General features: G+C 45.6%; 1 protein-coding gene across 3 annotated transcripts in view; it reads right to left on the bottom strand.

The window, feature by feature from the left end:
- The window catches only part of ANKH (ANKH inorganic pyrophosphate transport regulator), a 141,833-nt gene that overhangs the window by 22,492 nt on the left and 104,942 nt on the right, over window positions 1–14,399 (bottom strand). For all 3 annotated transcript variants that reach the window (XM_054984978.1, XM_054984979.1, XM_054984980.1), the window contains exons 7-8: window positions 12,513–12,605; window positions 10,290–10,385 (exon numbers count right to left, since the gene is read on the bottom strand). In XM_054984978.1, the coding sequence (XP_054840953.1) occupies window positions 10,290–10,385; window positions 12,513–12,605 (189 nt within the window). The remainder of the gene's footprint in view (window positions 1–10,289; window positions 10,386–12,512; window positions 12,606–14,399) is intronic.

Genomic DNA, 14,399 nt, shown 5'->3' with positions numbered 1-14,399 from the left:
CATAGCAATTTGGAACTGCTATAAGCTTAGGTTTGTTTGTGTAGCCTAAACTGAGATGAGAAGTTTTTGGATGTCAGCATGCTTGCAAAATTCAATTGCCTGGCAGAAGTAAATTTAGAGGGCAGTTTGGAACAAGGGGTAGGGGCATACCTAGTTCAGAGGCTGACAGTGACAACTGATCAGGAAACAAAGACAATAAAACCTCCTTGATGTTAACATATAATCTGATACAGATATATGTATAGGCAGAAGCAGGGCTTCCTTTCTGGGAAAAGAGGTGGTGGAACTCAGGACCACACAATGACATCACTTTGGGTCAGCTGGAACAAGGGGGGAGTTTTTTAAAGTTTAAATTGCCCTTGGTGAAAATGGTCACATGGCCGGTGGCCCTGCCCCGATCTCCAGACAGAGGAGTTTAGTGTATTGTCGAAGGCTTTCACGGCCGGAGAACGATGGTTGTTGGGGGTTTTCCGGGCTGTACAGCCCGGAAAACCCCCAACAACCAGAGGAGTTTAGATTGCCCTCCGCACCACTCCAGTGGCACGGAGGGCAATCTCAACTCCCTTCTGTCTGGAGATCAGGGGGCGGGGCTACCAGCCATGTGACTATTTTCAAGAGGTGCCGGAACTCCGTTCCACCACGTTCCAGCTGAAAAAAAGCCCTGGGCAGAAGAGAAGCATAGATGTATACACTGCTGGGACTGGTTTCACTGCCGATCACCCAATTGTGGGTGGAAATGGAAAAGCATCTTGCCATAAAACTCCCCAAACACCTCCACGTATGCTTTTGTCTGCTAGTGCGTACGGTGATTGAGGGTGGCAATGGTAATAAAATATGTTGCTGACTATCTTATGAGCCAAGTCAGATATATTTTACATATAAGGTTGCCAACTGGACAGGAAACAATGTCCTGACTCTTTAACAGAGTTTCATGAATGGAAATAGGGATTTGAAGCTTTTCAGGGCATCACCTCTTAACTGTTTGCTGATCAAATTTATTTATTTTAACAGGACAGCTAGAGGGAACAATTTAAAAGCTGGCAAGTGTTGTGGAAGGGGAGCTACTTACACAATGAGCAGAATCCAGTGGCAAAGCTTTTCTTGGATTGAACCAATGCTGAATGGAGGGGGGGGGTTGCATTTCTGACTGCTCATCCATGAAAAAATTCCTACTTCAGTGAGAAAAGTGGAGACATCCAGTTTCTGCCCCACGAAAATAATTATGTTGAAGAAAAATGATATACATCAGGCTAGTTTGCATGAATGCTATAGGATGAATGATTGATGCAGTGTCTAGTTTTTTAAAAACGAATTAAGGATATTTTTAGGAGTTGTCCAGGAAGATAAATTGACAATTGAGGAAGGTGGAGCTTGAAGGAAGAGATAGGAAAAGGCCAACAGAGATCATGAAGCAAGATAGGGAATAATGCTATACACAGAAGAGCAATGTAACTATGTGACGCCCGGGCCAAAGAACACTGGACAGACTCTGTCCTCACTGTTCCAACATTCTTCGGTAAGCAGGAAGCGCAGACACCGAGGACAGCAGAAAATCTAAATATGAATCTGCCCAGTTTTGATCAGGCATCTGATGAAGAGAACTTGATTCTCGAAAGCTTATGGTATAATAAAATTGGTTAGTCTTAAAGGTGCTACTGGACTCTTTTTGATTTTGCTACTACAGACTAACACGGCTAACTCCTCTGGATATAAGGACACAGGCTTCAAAAAGATGCTTTCACCACAAGTTATTGTTAAATCCAAGCTATTTTCAGGTTTTACTCAACTGGTTTTTGAGAGCTAATTTAGCAAACAGACGTAATCGTTCTCAAGGCCACCCACTGCTGTTCCTCAATTAAACCACATGAAGCCATTCCTCAGGAAAGCTCCATAATACCCCTTGTGGGTTGATTTTAAAATATGTCTATCAGGATCTTTTGTGGGATGGGAGCTTTTTTGTTAAATTCCCAGGAGAAGGGGGAAATCAAGTTTAAACGCCTGCAATTTCTTGCCTGTATGCAAGGATTGTTTAATAAAAATAAGTAACAGCCAATAAAAAAAATTTAGGCATTTTCTTCCTTCCTCTGTTCATCTGTTAACGTATTTTTCTATTGTAAGCCACTTTGGGTCACTATTGAGGAGGAAAGCAGCATATAAATATTTAAATAGATAAACACCTATAAAGCAAACTTAAGGTCATGCTATACCAGTTGGAGAGGTTAGAATGGCGACTTGTCCACTGTGATGTTAGCATGACTATGTCACACAGGAGTAGCTCCGATGCCAATGTGACTCTGGCAGTGCCGTGGCCAGAACTGGGCAGCATCAGGGGAGTATAGCGAGATGCTAAGCTCTCTCATCCCATGGTCCCTCACTTGACACTAATCTAATGCTATGGCAGCAAAAGAGGTGGCACAAATAGCAACACTCCCATTGAATTCAAGTGGAGAAAAAAGTAATTCCCACCCCTACCGTCTCCCATCTGCCTACAACACAGCATAGGATTCTCTGCAGTAAATCGTACAGCAACATCTCCGCCCTGTACTCCACCTGGGGTTACGAACACTCCCAAAGAACTTTTATTGTTCTCTTCCAACTGGAAAGGTGAGGGCAATGCACATCATATGGTAAGCAACAGAGGGGGATCCCTTGCCTCAAAGATGACTGTTGTAAATGTCTATTCCATGCAGTAATGGAGTTTTATGTTTTTTTGCTAAACAACGCTTCCTCCTTCAACAGTCACTACTAGCAATTGCTGGGGAAGACAAATGCAGAAAGAGAGAGCTCTGGAGATATGTCGTTGTAACGCTGCTATAGCATCACACCCTTTCAACCTGATGCCAGCACAACAGTTTGCCACGAAACCTCAGATGTAAGTACGCTTCCACCAGGTGCTGTGAATAATATAGCGCTTATTACATTCTTCAGCTTAAAAAAAAGTATTGATAAAATTCTTCCCGTCTCCCAAGTTTGAATTAACCTACAGTCAGATTTAAAAATACATCTTGCACCTTCTTGGGGGGGAAAGAACACAGCGTACAGAACAGGCAATGCCAGATGTTGCAGAGTCAGAAGTGCAAAGCGTTCGGCACACAAATCAATCAAGTGAGCTAATCACACCTCCATCAAAAGCAACATCACAAAGATGTCCAGTAGTTCCTGGGCTTTCCAGTTCTGCTTCTTTCTATTTATATCTCTTTGAGATCAGAGCTACAGAATTACCAACCTCCTGGAGCGCACACAAAAATCTCAGCAGCCGTGAACCAAAGGCACTATGTGAGCGCGTGATGCCGGGGCCTTGGCTGAAGTTTCCGCTGCTGCAATTCCCATTGCTGATGAGGCAAGCTCTGCTAAAGCTAAAACAACAGCTTGCTGCTTTGGGTGCTACAGATGCAAAAAAATGCAGAGAAAAATCTGACTCTCCGTATAGGTCCCTCTTTCAGATAGAAATCTGAACCTTTTTTCAACCTGTCAAAACAACGTAACTCTTACAAACTCCTTTGTGCAGATACTGCTAGAAACCAAGAAAAAGAGGAAACCCATCCTTGTGTCCTTAAAATGTCAGCTTCCCAGTACACAACTTATTTGCCACTTAATTAGCCACTTGTGTATTCAGTACACAACAATAAAATACAAGAAGAAATGCTAATTGAGATTGAATCAACCAGTGTGGCAATTCCAAGTTCTTTCCCCCTTTAGAGTAAACAGTTTCTAATGAAACTGCACTTAAAGCTGCTGCACCCCATGAGATGCTCTTGGCGTCTCCTCAGAGCCAAGCTACAAGTGATGCCTTACACAGGCTGGACACTTGTCAGCTTCCCTCAAGTTTTGATGGGAAATTTAGGCATCCTGGCTTTACAGCTTGGCTCTCCATTACAGCTTCAAGACCAGGATGCCTACATTTCCCATCAAAACTTGAGGGAAGCTGACAAGTGGCCAACCTGTGTCAGGCGTCACTTGTAGCTTAGCTCTCAGCCAGCCAGCGAGGGACACAATAGTGTACCTATTGCAAGGAGCTTTAAAGTATACAAGGAGCTTTAAAGTATACAACTAATTGTAGGGGGATAAATTCTTAAGACTTAAATTAGCAGGGTTTAGCAAAAATGCGCACTGGATATAATGAGAACAGACACTCCAGTTTAGCTCTATAAAATAGTTTACTACATAAAGTATAAAAATAGGGTTACATTGATAGAAAATAAGAAATGGCTAACAGAGCAGAACCACAAGTGACAAAAGGCACAGATTGGACACTTGTCTGCTTCCCTCAAGTTTTGATGGGAAATGTAGGCAGCTTGGCGGAATGTTGGGCAAATGACAGTTGAAAAGTCCATTGGTCAGCAGTCAGAGAGCGAAGCTGCGAGACCAAGATGCCTACATTTCCCATCAAAACTTGAGGGAAGCAGACAAGTGTCCAATCTGTGCCTTTTGTCACTTGTGGTTCTGCTCTGACTAGATCTTTGCTAGTAGAAGGTAAACTCAAGAGTCAGACTCCGACTGTTACATCCTTAGGCAGATCTTAGACTGAAAGAGACTGAACAAAGAGCGATAAAACTTCAGTTTATCTTTCCACTTAATTGCCCCCCGCAATAAACCGGTTGCCCAATAGAGAATCCTAATTCTACTTCATTAAGAATAGTGACTCCCCTTTTCTCTGGCAGGAATCCTCACTCCAGGCCTAAGTGGTTACCTGCAAATAAGTTTACTAAGTAACACAAACAGTTTAACTCTTTCATGACTGAACGTAAACCCTTGCTAAATCCCAGCACTAATGAGAAGAAAACAGATCATACATGGGAAGTCAAATTAGCAACAGATGTTAGGAATAGAGATGGGCATGGAACAAAAAAAAACCCAACTAGGTTTGTGGGTTTTACGAACCACGAAACTGGACGAGCTATGAACCAGTTCATGGTTCATGGGGTTATATGCCCCTTTCTGGCCTTAACAGTGGCAAGGAAAGGGGCCTTTAACAGTTTAAAGGTCCCTTTCCTGCCTTGCAAGCAGCAGGTCCCTTCAAACTGCCCAAACTCCAGCCCCCTACCCCCCCACCCCAGCCCCAGCCCCACACTTATCTTCCCCTGCCATTTTCGGCCTCTTCTGCCACCCTGTGGGGCCCCAAGGTGGTGGAAGAGGCCGAAAACGGCCTTCCCGCCCCTCTCGGGAGGAGAGGAAGGATGTCGCACCTCAGGGGAAGGTAAGTGTAGGGCTGGGGGCTGGGGTTTGGGCCATTTAAAGGGATCCCCTTTAGTTTAAAGGGACCTGCCCTTACAAGTCCCTTAAAGGGGCAGTTTAAATGGCCATCTGCCTGGAGAAATGGCCATTTAAACTGCCCCTGTAAATATGACTCAATGAACCAGCATACAGTTTATGGAAGTTCCGTGAAAAGGAGCTTCCATGAATGCTGGCTCACAAATCTTGAATCATCCTGGTTTGTGGGTTTTTTGGGGTCATATTTAGGTTCGTGCCCATCTCTAATTAGGAACAGGCTTGGAGTCACATTGCCTTGTTTGTGGGGTCTTCTCAGCACAGACAAGAAAACGGCATTTGCCCCCAAACCACCAAGTGTCTTCTCATCTGGCATCTCTCACAGGGATGCAAATAAAGTGTGTTTGCGGAGGTATTCTCAACTGGATAATGAGCCCATCACCATCCAGTGGCAGCACCCTCAGGCTGTTTTGTTAACTAAGCAGCAGAAAGAATTCAAAAACCAAAAGTTCATGTGATAAGGAGATATCCAGACACTCCCAATGGTCTTGTTTATCAGGGACATTCCCTCTTCTCTAGTCCCTGACTCTGGTAAATCACTGTCCTCATTTGGGGGCATGTGTTATCTTAATGTGCTAGTGTACACCAGTGCATTAGCATGCTCTGTCCTCCCTTCCACCTCTGCTGCCTTGTAACCACTGCTGAATGTGTCTGAGTTGCAGCTATGCAAAAACAAGTACAACCAGAACCTATCTGAGATTGAAGTTCTCTTACAGGATGTAGGACATCGTAAGTACTGATGTTTATAAGTCACAGCAATCTGTTCCTCCAGTGGCTAGGTGTGAAGGAAACAAGGTGTGCATGAGAAACAATAGCCTATGTCCCCTGGATAAAGTCACACAGAAGACATTTGCAAACTCTTCTAGGGGTTATTATTGGGTCAGCCAGCAAGCTTGCCCTGGCCCCCAGAAACGTACACACAAAAACCTTGCTACGTGCTGCAAACAAGCTAAGATTTAAAGATTTAAGCAATCCTAAAAATAAGCCTCACCTATTTCTTAAGCATTTAGGAGCAACAAATTACAGCTGGTTCTCCTTGTTTACAGACTGCCACATTTCTCCTCCACTTCTGTCACTTGCACTCTTGAAGTCAGTATTCAAGCTCCCAATGAATGATAAAATAGTGATGACAGTCCATTTCTGTGGCATTGTAAGCAAAGTCCAAAGGTTCTGTTTGGGGACTCCACCTAAGACTGAATGTGGGTTCATAGAATCACAGTTGGAAAGAACCTTACAGACTATCTAGTCCAACCCCTGCTCAACGCAGGAACAGTCTGAAGCATCCCTGACAAGTATTCATCCAGCTGCTCCTTGGAGACTGCCAATGGAGGGGAACCCACCACATCCCTAGGCAGCTGATGCTACTGTTGAATTACTCTTAATGTGAAGAACTTTTTCCTAATGTCCAGCCGGTACCTTCCCTCCTCTTGTTTAAACCCGTTGTTTTGAGTCCTATGCTCTGTTGCCAACAGGAACAGCTCCCTTTCCTCCTCTAAGTGACAGCCTTTTAAATAAAGAGAGCAATCATGCCTCCCTTCAACCTGCTCTTCTCCAAACTGAACATTCTCAGGTCCCTCAGGGCCAAACTACAAGTGACGCCTGACACTAGTTGGACCCTTGTCAGCTTCCCTCAAGTTTTGATGGGAAATGTAGGCAGCTTGGCAGAATGTTGGACAAGTGACAGTTGAAAAGTCCATTGGACAGTAGTCGGAGAGCCAAGCTGCAAGACCAGGATGCCTACATTTCCCATCAAAACTTGAGGGAAGCTGACAAGTGTCCAACTAGTGTCTGGCGTCACTTGTAGTTTGGCCCTTAGTCTTTCCTCACAGGGCTTGGTCTCCAGGCCCCTGATCATCCCGGCTGCTCTCCTCTGCACCGGTTCCAATTTGTTCACTTCATTCAGTTTCATCTACTCTGACTCGCAGTGGTACTCCACATTCTCTGGCAGGGAAAGCACCCGTGACATCAGATCATTTAAGAAAAGATGCCAAGGCACTGGAAGCCTTTTCCATGCAAAGCAGCTTCCATGCCCCTGAGCCACAGCCCTTCTCCGCTAATAGACGAGGATCCTAACCCTGCTATCAGCATCCACAATTTTCCCTGCCTCCTTCCTCAAAGAAAAACCCATGGTTCCACAAGCAACAAACAAGTCACGGTTAGACACAAATCCATCACCATCTTTCTGATGCTGCAAAGATATGCAACAAGCTGAAGGCAAAATTCAGCTACCGACTTCCAGATCCCGTTTAATCAAACAGGAGAGGGCTAAACAGGCGTTTCACTCTTCTCCATCAACATCAACAGGATTTGTAACAGAGCTTCTATTAAAATGTCAAAGTAGCCCTGAGAGTGATTTGGTTTGTTCACTCTCTGCTGTAAGTGTCTGTTTAGCCTGTGTCATTGTTGCAATTCTGCAGCAGGTCAAAAAAGAAAGCTTATTAACAAGGTATCAGCCAAAATCTTTTCATCACCATTTTCCTTTCTCTGAGTTAATCGTGGCACAGTTATGTACAATGCTTGGCTTAAGTTGTTCAGAGGAGTTGATGCCTTCCCTTAATCAAAATCTCCATTAATCTGAGGGGCCCTTTAGTTAAGTCTAACAGCTGCTCTTTAGCTGCTTGAGGCCCTTACAGCCTCTAAAGGAAACGGCTTGTGTAAGAAAACCTTCTGATACAGACATATGTGAACGCGCTGACTTTTTCAGCTAAGCAATATCACTAATTGCATCTTCACAGCTGAAGGGCTGCCCCATTCTCAGTTCTCCTAGGGGATTAGATGAGTCGATACAATTGATCAAAGGGCTGCTACTTTCGCAAACTATGCTCTTGCACAGGGCTTTTTTCTGAGAAAGGAGGTGGTGGAACTCAGTGGTGGAACTCAAGACTGCACAATGACATCACTTTGGGTCAGCTGGAACAAGGGGGGAGTTTTTAAAAGTTTAAATTGCCCTTGGCGAAAATGGTCACATGGCCAGTGGCCCCGCCCCCTGATCTCCAGACAGAGGGGAGTTTAGATTGCCCTCCGCGCCACGCAGAGGGCAATCTAAACTCCCCTCTGTCTGGAGATCAGGGGGCGGGGCCACTGGCCATGTGACTATTTTTAAGAGTGCCGGAACTCGGTTCCACTGCGTTCCTGCTGAAAAAAGCCCTGCTCTTGCATCAGGCGTGTATCAATCCAGGCCAGAGCCGGGTTAACCATTGTGTCGGGCACATTATAGGGCAGGGTCTCCAGTCAAAGTGGACCCCCAATATTAGATAAATGATCAGGTATTCTGGAAAGCTCTCCTCCCTGTGCTGTTTTGGGGGATGAGTCCCACCATGCATGTTCCAAGCGACGCTTTTCAAGTGCCCCGCATTGTGACTAATGTCTCAAATTTGTTTTTGTTTTAATGAGCTATCTGGCCTCCCTTATTGGCTCAGTAAAGTCTGCTCCTCAATACATGTGAAACTGACAAAAACCTGGCAATTTTCTCCCTGTCCCTGCCAAGTGCCAGAAAAGGAGTCTGCAGTGGGATGGAGAAAAGTTGCAGACTCTGTAGGCTGAGCTACTGTTCAAGAACAGGCCTCCCCACCGCCTGTGCTGCTGCCCCCATTCTTAAGGTAGCTTCACACAATACAGATCCCACAAAGAAACCACCTCTGGATGTCCTTTCAGTGCCCATAATGTACAGTAACACCCACTGCAGCTGGTGGCACTATGGAAACAGCATGTGATGGATGTGGCAAGCGGCTGTGCTTATTGCCAGGGCTGCAGAGTGCAGCAACAGCATTGTTCTAAGAGATTTAGGCACAATAACTGTGATGTAGGAAGCTGCCTTTGCTTGGATTCTGATCCAAGAAAAAGAATGTTGCGCCGATGCTCCGCAATGCTGCTTCTGGGCTCCCAAAAAATGCAAGGACCCAAATCAGGATCTCAAATTGAAGCCATTCCTGTCCATACTGGCTCCTTCCAGGAGGCGCGTGTCTCCTTAATACAGCACAGAAAGCATTCCTCACCTCTCTAAATGCCACCACGTGACTCCACAATGAACAAGAACAAACAAGGAGATGAGTCATGGTTGAAAGAGGCCGAGTCAGCAGATCGCCCCCAGTGATCCAGCATTTGCTCCCAATTCTTACGCAAGCGCCCTTCATTTCTAGTGCCGAGAGAGCAATGAACTAATATGCAGATGCTGCTGATAGGACTGGCTCTGCTGAATTAACAAGCTCTGCTCTTAACCAGCTGACTTATCACAGACTGAACAAGCAGCAGCCCGTCAGCCTTGTGTGCATCTACGTAATAAGATGCATTTACATAGCATAAATGAGTGCTCACATAGACTATCCTACAGGAATCCCATCAGTAGTCCTCCAAAATAGGCCAGCAATATTTCTCCCATGTTGGACATGAAGGGAAGGGAGGCCCAGAGAAAGCCGCATGCCTAAGGCTACCCTAAGAGGTTTGTGGCTGAAGCCTGAACTAGAGGTTACGTTTGACACGGGCTGGGATCAGCACTGCAGCCAATGTATGCGCAACCCTACAGCAGGGCAAATAGGTCCATCCCTGCGGCCATTTTGGCTGGGGAAAACAGCTTGGGAGGGAAGACTGAAGCTTCTTCTTCTCCAGTGCCTTGCTCCTGATCTGACAGTCCTGGCACACTTGGAAATGCTTGTTTCCCGCCATTATGTCTGACTGTAAAAAGAACAGAGTCAGGTCCAAGGAAGCCTGGCCCATCTTGTTTCAGCCACACTGTCTAGTTTGGACCTCAGGCAAACTTGGGACTTCCTGACTCATGGTTTACACCCTTCCAGAGCCATCCTAATTTCAATAGGCTTAGAAGGGTGTAACTTTGCTTCAGATTGCACTGTCAGTGCAACAACCCTCTCTCTCATGCATGTGCATGCACACCTACACAGAAATGGAAATAAGCACTTGGTTGTTCTTTCCTGTTCTGACACGAGGATGCATCCTGTGCTCAGCGTTCCTGTGGCGAAGCCCACCCTTTCACTGGATCAGCGCTGCTGCAATGAGGAGCTCCTTACCGTTAAGGACAGGGCCATGCAGACGAAAGTGAACTTTTTGATGTGCGTTGCGGTGACGGTGCTGCTGGTGTTCACCATCTTATTGCTGGGGTTATTCTAGGGTGTGAGGTGGCAGGGGGGGAAGAAAAGAAAAAAACAGGCATGAACATTTAGAAGGCCACCAATGAGAATCTACAACAGCAAAAAGGGGGGGGGGAATTAGTTTGCCTAGACAAGGCAGTACAAGTACTTTAGCAAACATTGATTTGGCTGCTGAATGCGTGCAGCATAAAGGACCTAAAGGGAACAAAACCTGGTTGGGGCTTTGCTTCCTGCAGATACTGACCCCAATTCAGTGAAGCAGCCCTGTACATTCTCCCAGAGCTTTCCCATTACTGAGAGCTGAACTGGGAGGCATCCTATACACTTGGAACCTCCCATCTGCCCTATCCCACAACAGTTTTGCCAACATTCGTGCTTATATCTTACAGCCTGGAAGGAGGAGCAACAATAAATATGTGAGGTTTGTACACCCAGCTATGGTACTACGTGCATGGGTTGTTGCAGCTCCACAGGTGCCAGATAATTCAAATCTAGTGAATTTGTAGCTGGGTTAGTTATAAGCAGCTGGGTGCAGCTTTCAGAGAGTGACCCCAAAAGGAACAGGAGATTTTTCCGTGTTGGTAACTGCTGTACATATTGGTTCTTCTGAATTCATTAACCTGCTCTATTTGCCCAGTGTTTGCACTCTCTGCCCCTTAATGGGAGTTTAAGCAAGCAAACCCAGTGGTTTACGGCAATAAGGTGCTACCAGAGGTTCTAAACACATGAGCAACTTCTGTGTTTCTGTCTTGCTCCCGGGAACATAGACTGGCACAGCTGACTCAAATCGTGGCAGCCGCTCCTGACTCATTACCCCTCCAATTAGCGAAGGAAGCAACCTACAGAAACCAGATCTCTGAACAGCTGGTTCTTATGCACTCTAATGATTTGTACACAAGTTAAGTGCCTGATGTTCTGTCCTGCACGGAGATGCCACACGTGCTAGGTAAACAATCAAAACCACGCTTCCTCCCCCGAAGCCACCCTCCGCCCAAATGTTACTTTGGAAAAACAGCAGAAGGCGTGCACACTACAGCAGGGGCATCTTCTGCAGAAACTGTCAGTGTAGGCTTAGGGGTGAAGGCAGAGAAGGAATAAAAAAATGTTGACATTATAAACATTATTACTGATTCCCCTTTCTCAGTGATTCCCCCACACCATTACAATGGGAAGAGGATGGTAAGGCAGGCAAAAAGTGGGAAGAATGAGTCTCCCTACTGAGTGTACAGCAGGATGTAAATAAAGCTTGTCAGACATGAGTTTTTATGGCTCTTAAAAAGCACATCATTGTGTCCCAATGGCCCCTCTTTTGCTGATGTTCATGGGACACAACAGAGGAACTACCTTGGTTGTTCATTTTGGCTGGCTTGTTTAAGCGAGCAAAGAAGTGCACCTAGACATGTGCGAGGGAGGAACATAATGCAAGGAGATGAGAAGAAGCGGCTTGAATAGAGAGCTGCAGATCACAGGAAGTACTTTTCTTCTTGTTCCATACCACACAGCCCATCGTTCAAGGTAGAGCCCGAGCTTGCGCAAGGATTTTTTCCCTCTTCTGTTCTATGCAGAATAGGGCAGCGGCTTCTCGGGATGAACTCCGTAATCTCAACAAAACTGCGTGGGAATCTTGGGCAGACTCTGAACAGGGGAACCAGCCATGCCGTAACTGGCTTCTGAAAGGGTAAGCCCTAAAACACTCTACAACATCCTTCAGGATTCTGGGGGTGCATTCACAGGTTGTGCAGGGAGCCTGGAATCCTGGGGGCAGCTCAGACTTGCACGCTGCTTCTGGAAAGGGCCTTGTCCCTTGACCTGCCCATTTCCGATGGCTGCTTAGACTGCCTGCCTAATCAAGCTCGCCCTTCCTACAGCCATCACAAGAAAGATGCTTGGCACAGGCATTCTTATTCTCACCAAGCTGCTTCATGTCCTGACCGCAACAGACGTTCAGCATGACCAAGAGACACGTAAATGCCAAATGGCACTTTATACTAGCTGCCACAAAGATGCATAGGGCCTAAAGTTATCTGCCACCGTTTTGCTAACTATTAATCAATACCCGGGTTTGTTGGAGAGCACACTTGGCAGGGTGGCGTTCAAAAGAGAAGTGAAGGATTTGCTCTCATGACAAGCAAATAAGCTCACCTTGTCAAAAGCAGGATAAACCGCTCGAATCTCTGTTAGCCAGCCATATGGCATGTGTCCCACTGGATACGTAGCTGTCAGAATTGCCACTGCCTAAGGAAGAGGAAGAAAGAGAAAATGACAGGTGATGTCATCGGAGAAGCTCACTAGACTTGACTGTCACCCAATATTCAGATAAATCTGTCATGGTTACCCCCAGCAGTATTCTAGGTGGCCATGCCACAACTGGAGTAAAAAAAAACCAACCAGGATTTGCAAGTCTTCAATGGCACTGCTTCACAGTCTACCTTCTTGGCCGTTTGATTTCATTCAGCAGCTTTCCCACTTATCTCATGAGCCTTCCTACTTTCTAACTTTAGAGCTACTGAAAGATGCTGCTGCTCAAACCACAATGTAATGATAACCATATCTGTCAACTAAAAGGCAGGAAAGCCCGGCTGTCCAAAAAGCCAGGGAGGCTGTTTTAGCCTAGATGACCAAACAGCAAGGAGAGAAAGACAGTTCTATGACGAACCCAAAAGAACCAAGCAGAAGTAACCTTAAATTAGTACTTTCCAGTCCCACCCCACAAGTTCTGCAGGGATCAGTTTTGACATATTAGAGATACTACTTCCACACTATGTAAGGTTTTAAAAACAAACAAACCCATTTTCCTGTACCAATCCCCTAGACCAGGCACTGCATATAACAGAACATTTAAGGATTCGTGGCCTCTTCTGAGCAAGCTGCAGTCTGTCTTGATCTTCAGCAGGTGACACAGCACGCACTGCTTGTGCACACAGGATCTTTCCGTTTAAAATACGACTAAATACACACGCAGATGTGATCTCTGTGGACTAAACTACACATTCAGTTTTTAATGAGTTGGCTCTGGGTTCCTAACTTGGGTTACCCCGCAGCCTCACAGCAGCTGTAGGAAATGGATTGCAAAATAAAGGAGGGCCCCAACCGGCTCAGAATGCTGACAAGGGGGGAGGGGGGAGGAAGGGCTCCTGCCGACCCCCAAGATGTTTTTCTGCACAGAAACAGTGCTAGAGAGTTATTTCCCATTGTTGTTGCTCCATGTTACAGAATACTTCATGTGGACCAGCAACAAAAGAGAGCTAACTGCCCCCCACCCCCACCAGTGCTGTTTCTGCTTGCAAAATGGCTTAAGGGGAAAGGCAGGAGTCTTTCCTCCCCCCATGGTGGCCCATTTCAGTTCTCCTTTATTTTTCAAAAGCCATTCCCTGCAGCTGCTGTGTGGCTGCGGGGAATATGAATTGAGTGCAGGAAACCTGGTCCCAACTCATTAAAAAAAAAAACCAAACGTGTAGTTTAACAAGAGAATGGTTAACTTGCAATCTGAGAAATGAACCTTGAAATTTGGAGGGCAGGATACTGACATATAGAGTCACTTGTATGTAGTGCTATTCACTACTCATCCAAATGTGAGCATGAATGCAAGAAACATGCCGAGTTTATGGAAAGGTCTTGAGGGACAATCAACAGGCCCTTAAGTGTGAGAGTCAAAATGGCCCAGACTACACAGCAAGGCTCCTGTTCCATTTCTTCTTAAGGACTGCACAGATGCTGTTTTGAACCTTCCTTTCTCTCTTCCGAATCTACTGATCAAATGTGTATCACTCCTTGACCTCAGGCTTGGTAAAAACAAACCACATGAACACTCAAAGAGTAAGTTGCCTCATGCCGTTTGTTCATTCTCTCTTTCTCTCTGGCATCTCCTTAGTTTATTGTTACTTTTCTATCTGAAAATGGTAAGAAAAAGGATTGCGGGTATTAGGCATGAGATTATATCCCTTGCTTTGAATGTGAAAAGTTTTCTCTTAATAAAGAATTGCTAGTGAATAAGTATTTTTAAAAATAGGATGAGATCTATCTTAGTGG

Source organism: Eublepharis macularius, chromosome 7 (genome assembly GCF_028583425.1).
Source record: "Eublepharis macularius isolate TG4126 chromosome 7, MPM_Emac_v1.0, whole genome shotgun sequence".
Lineage (NCBI taxonomy): Eukaryota > Metazoa > Chordata > Lepidosauria > Squamata > Eublepharidae > Eublepharis > Eublepharis macularius.
This window is presented reverse-complemented; position numbering and strand designations above follow the sequence as displayed.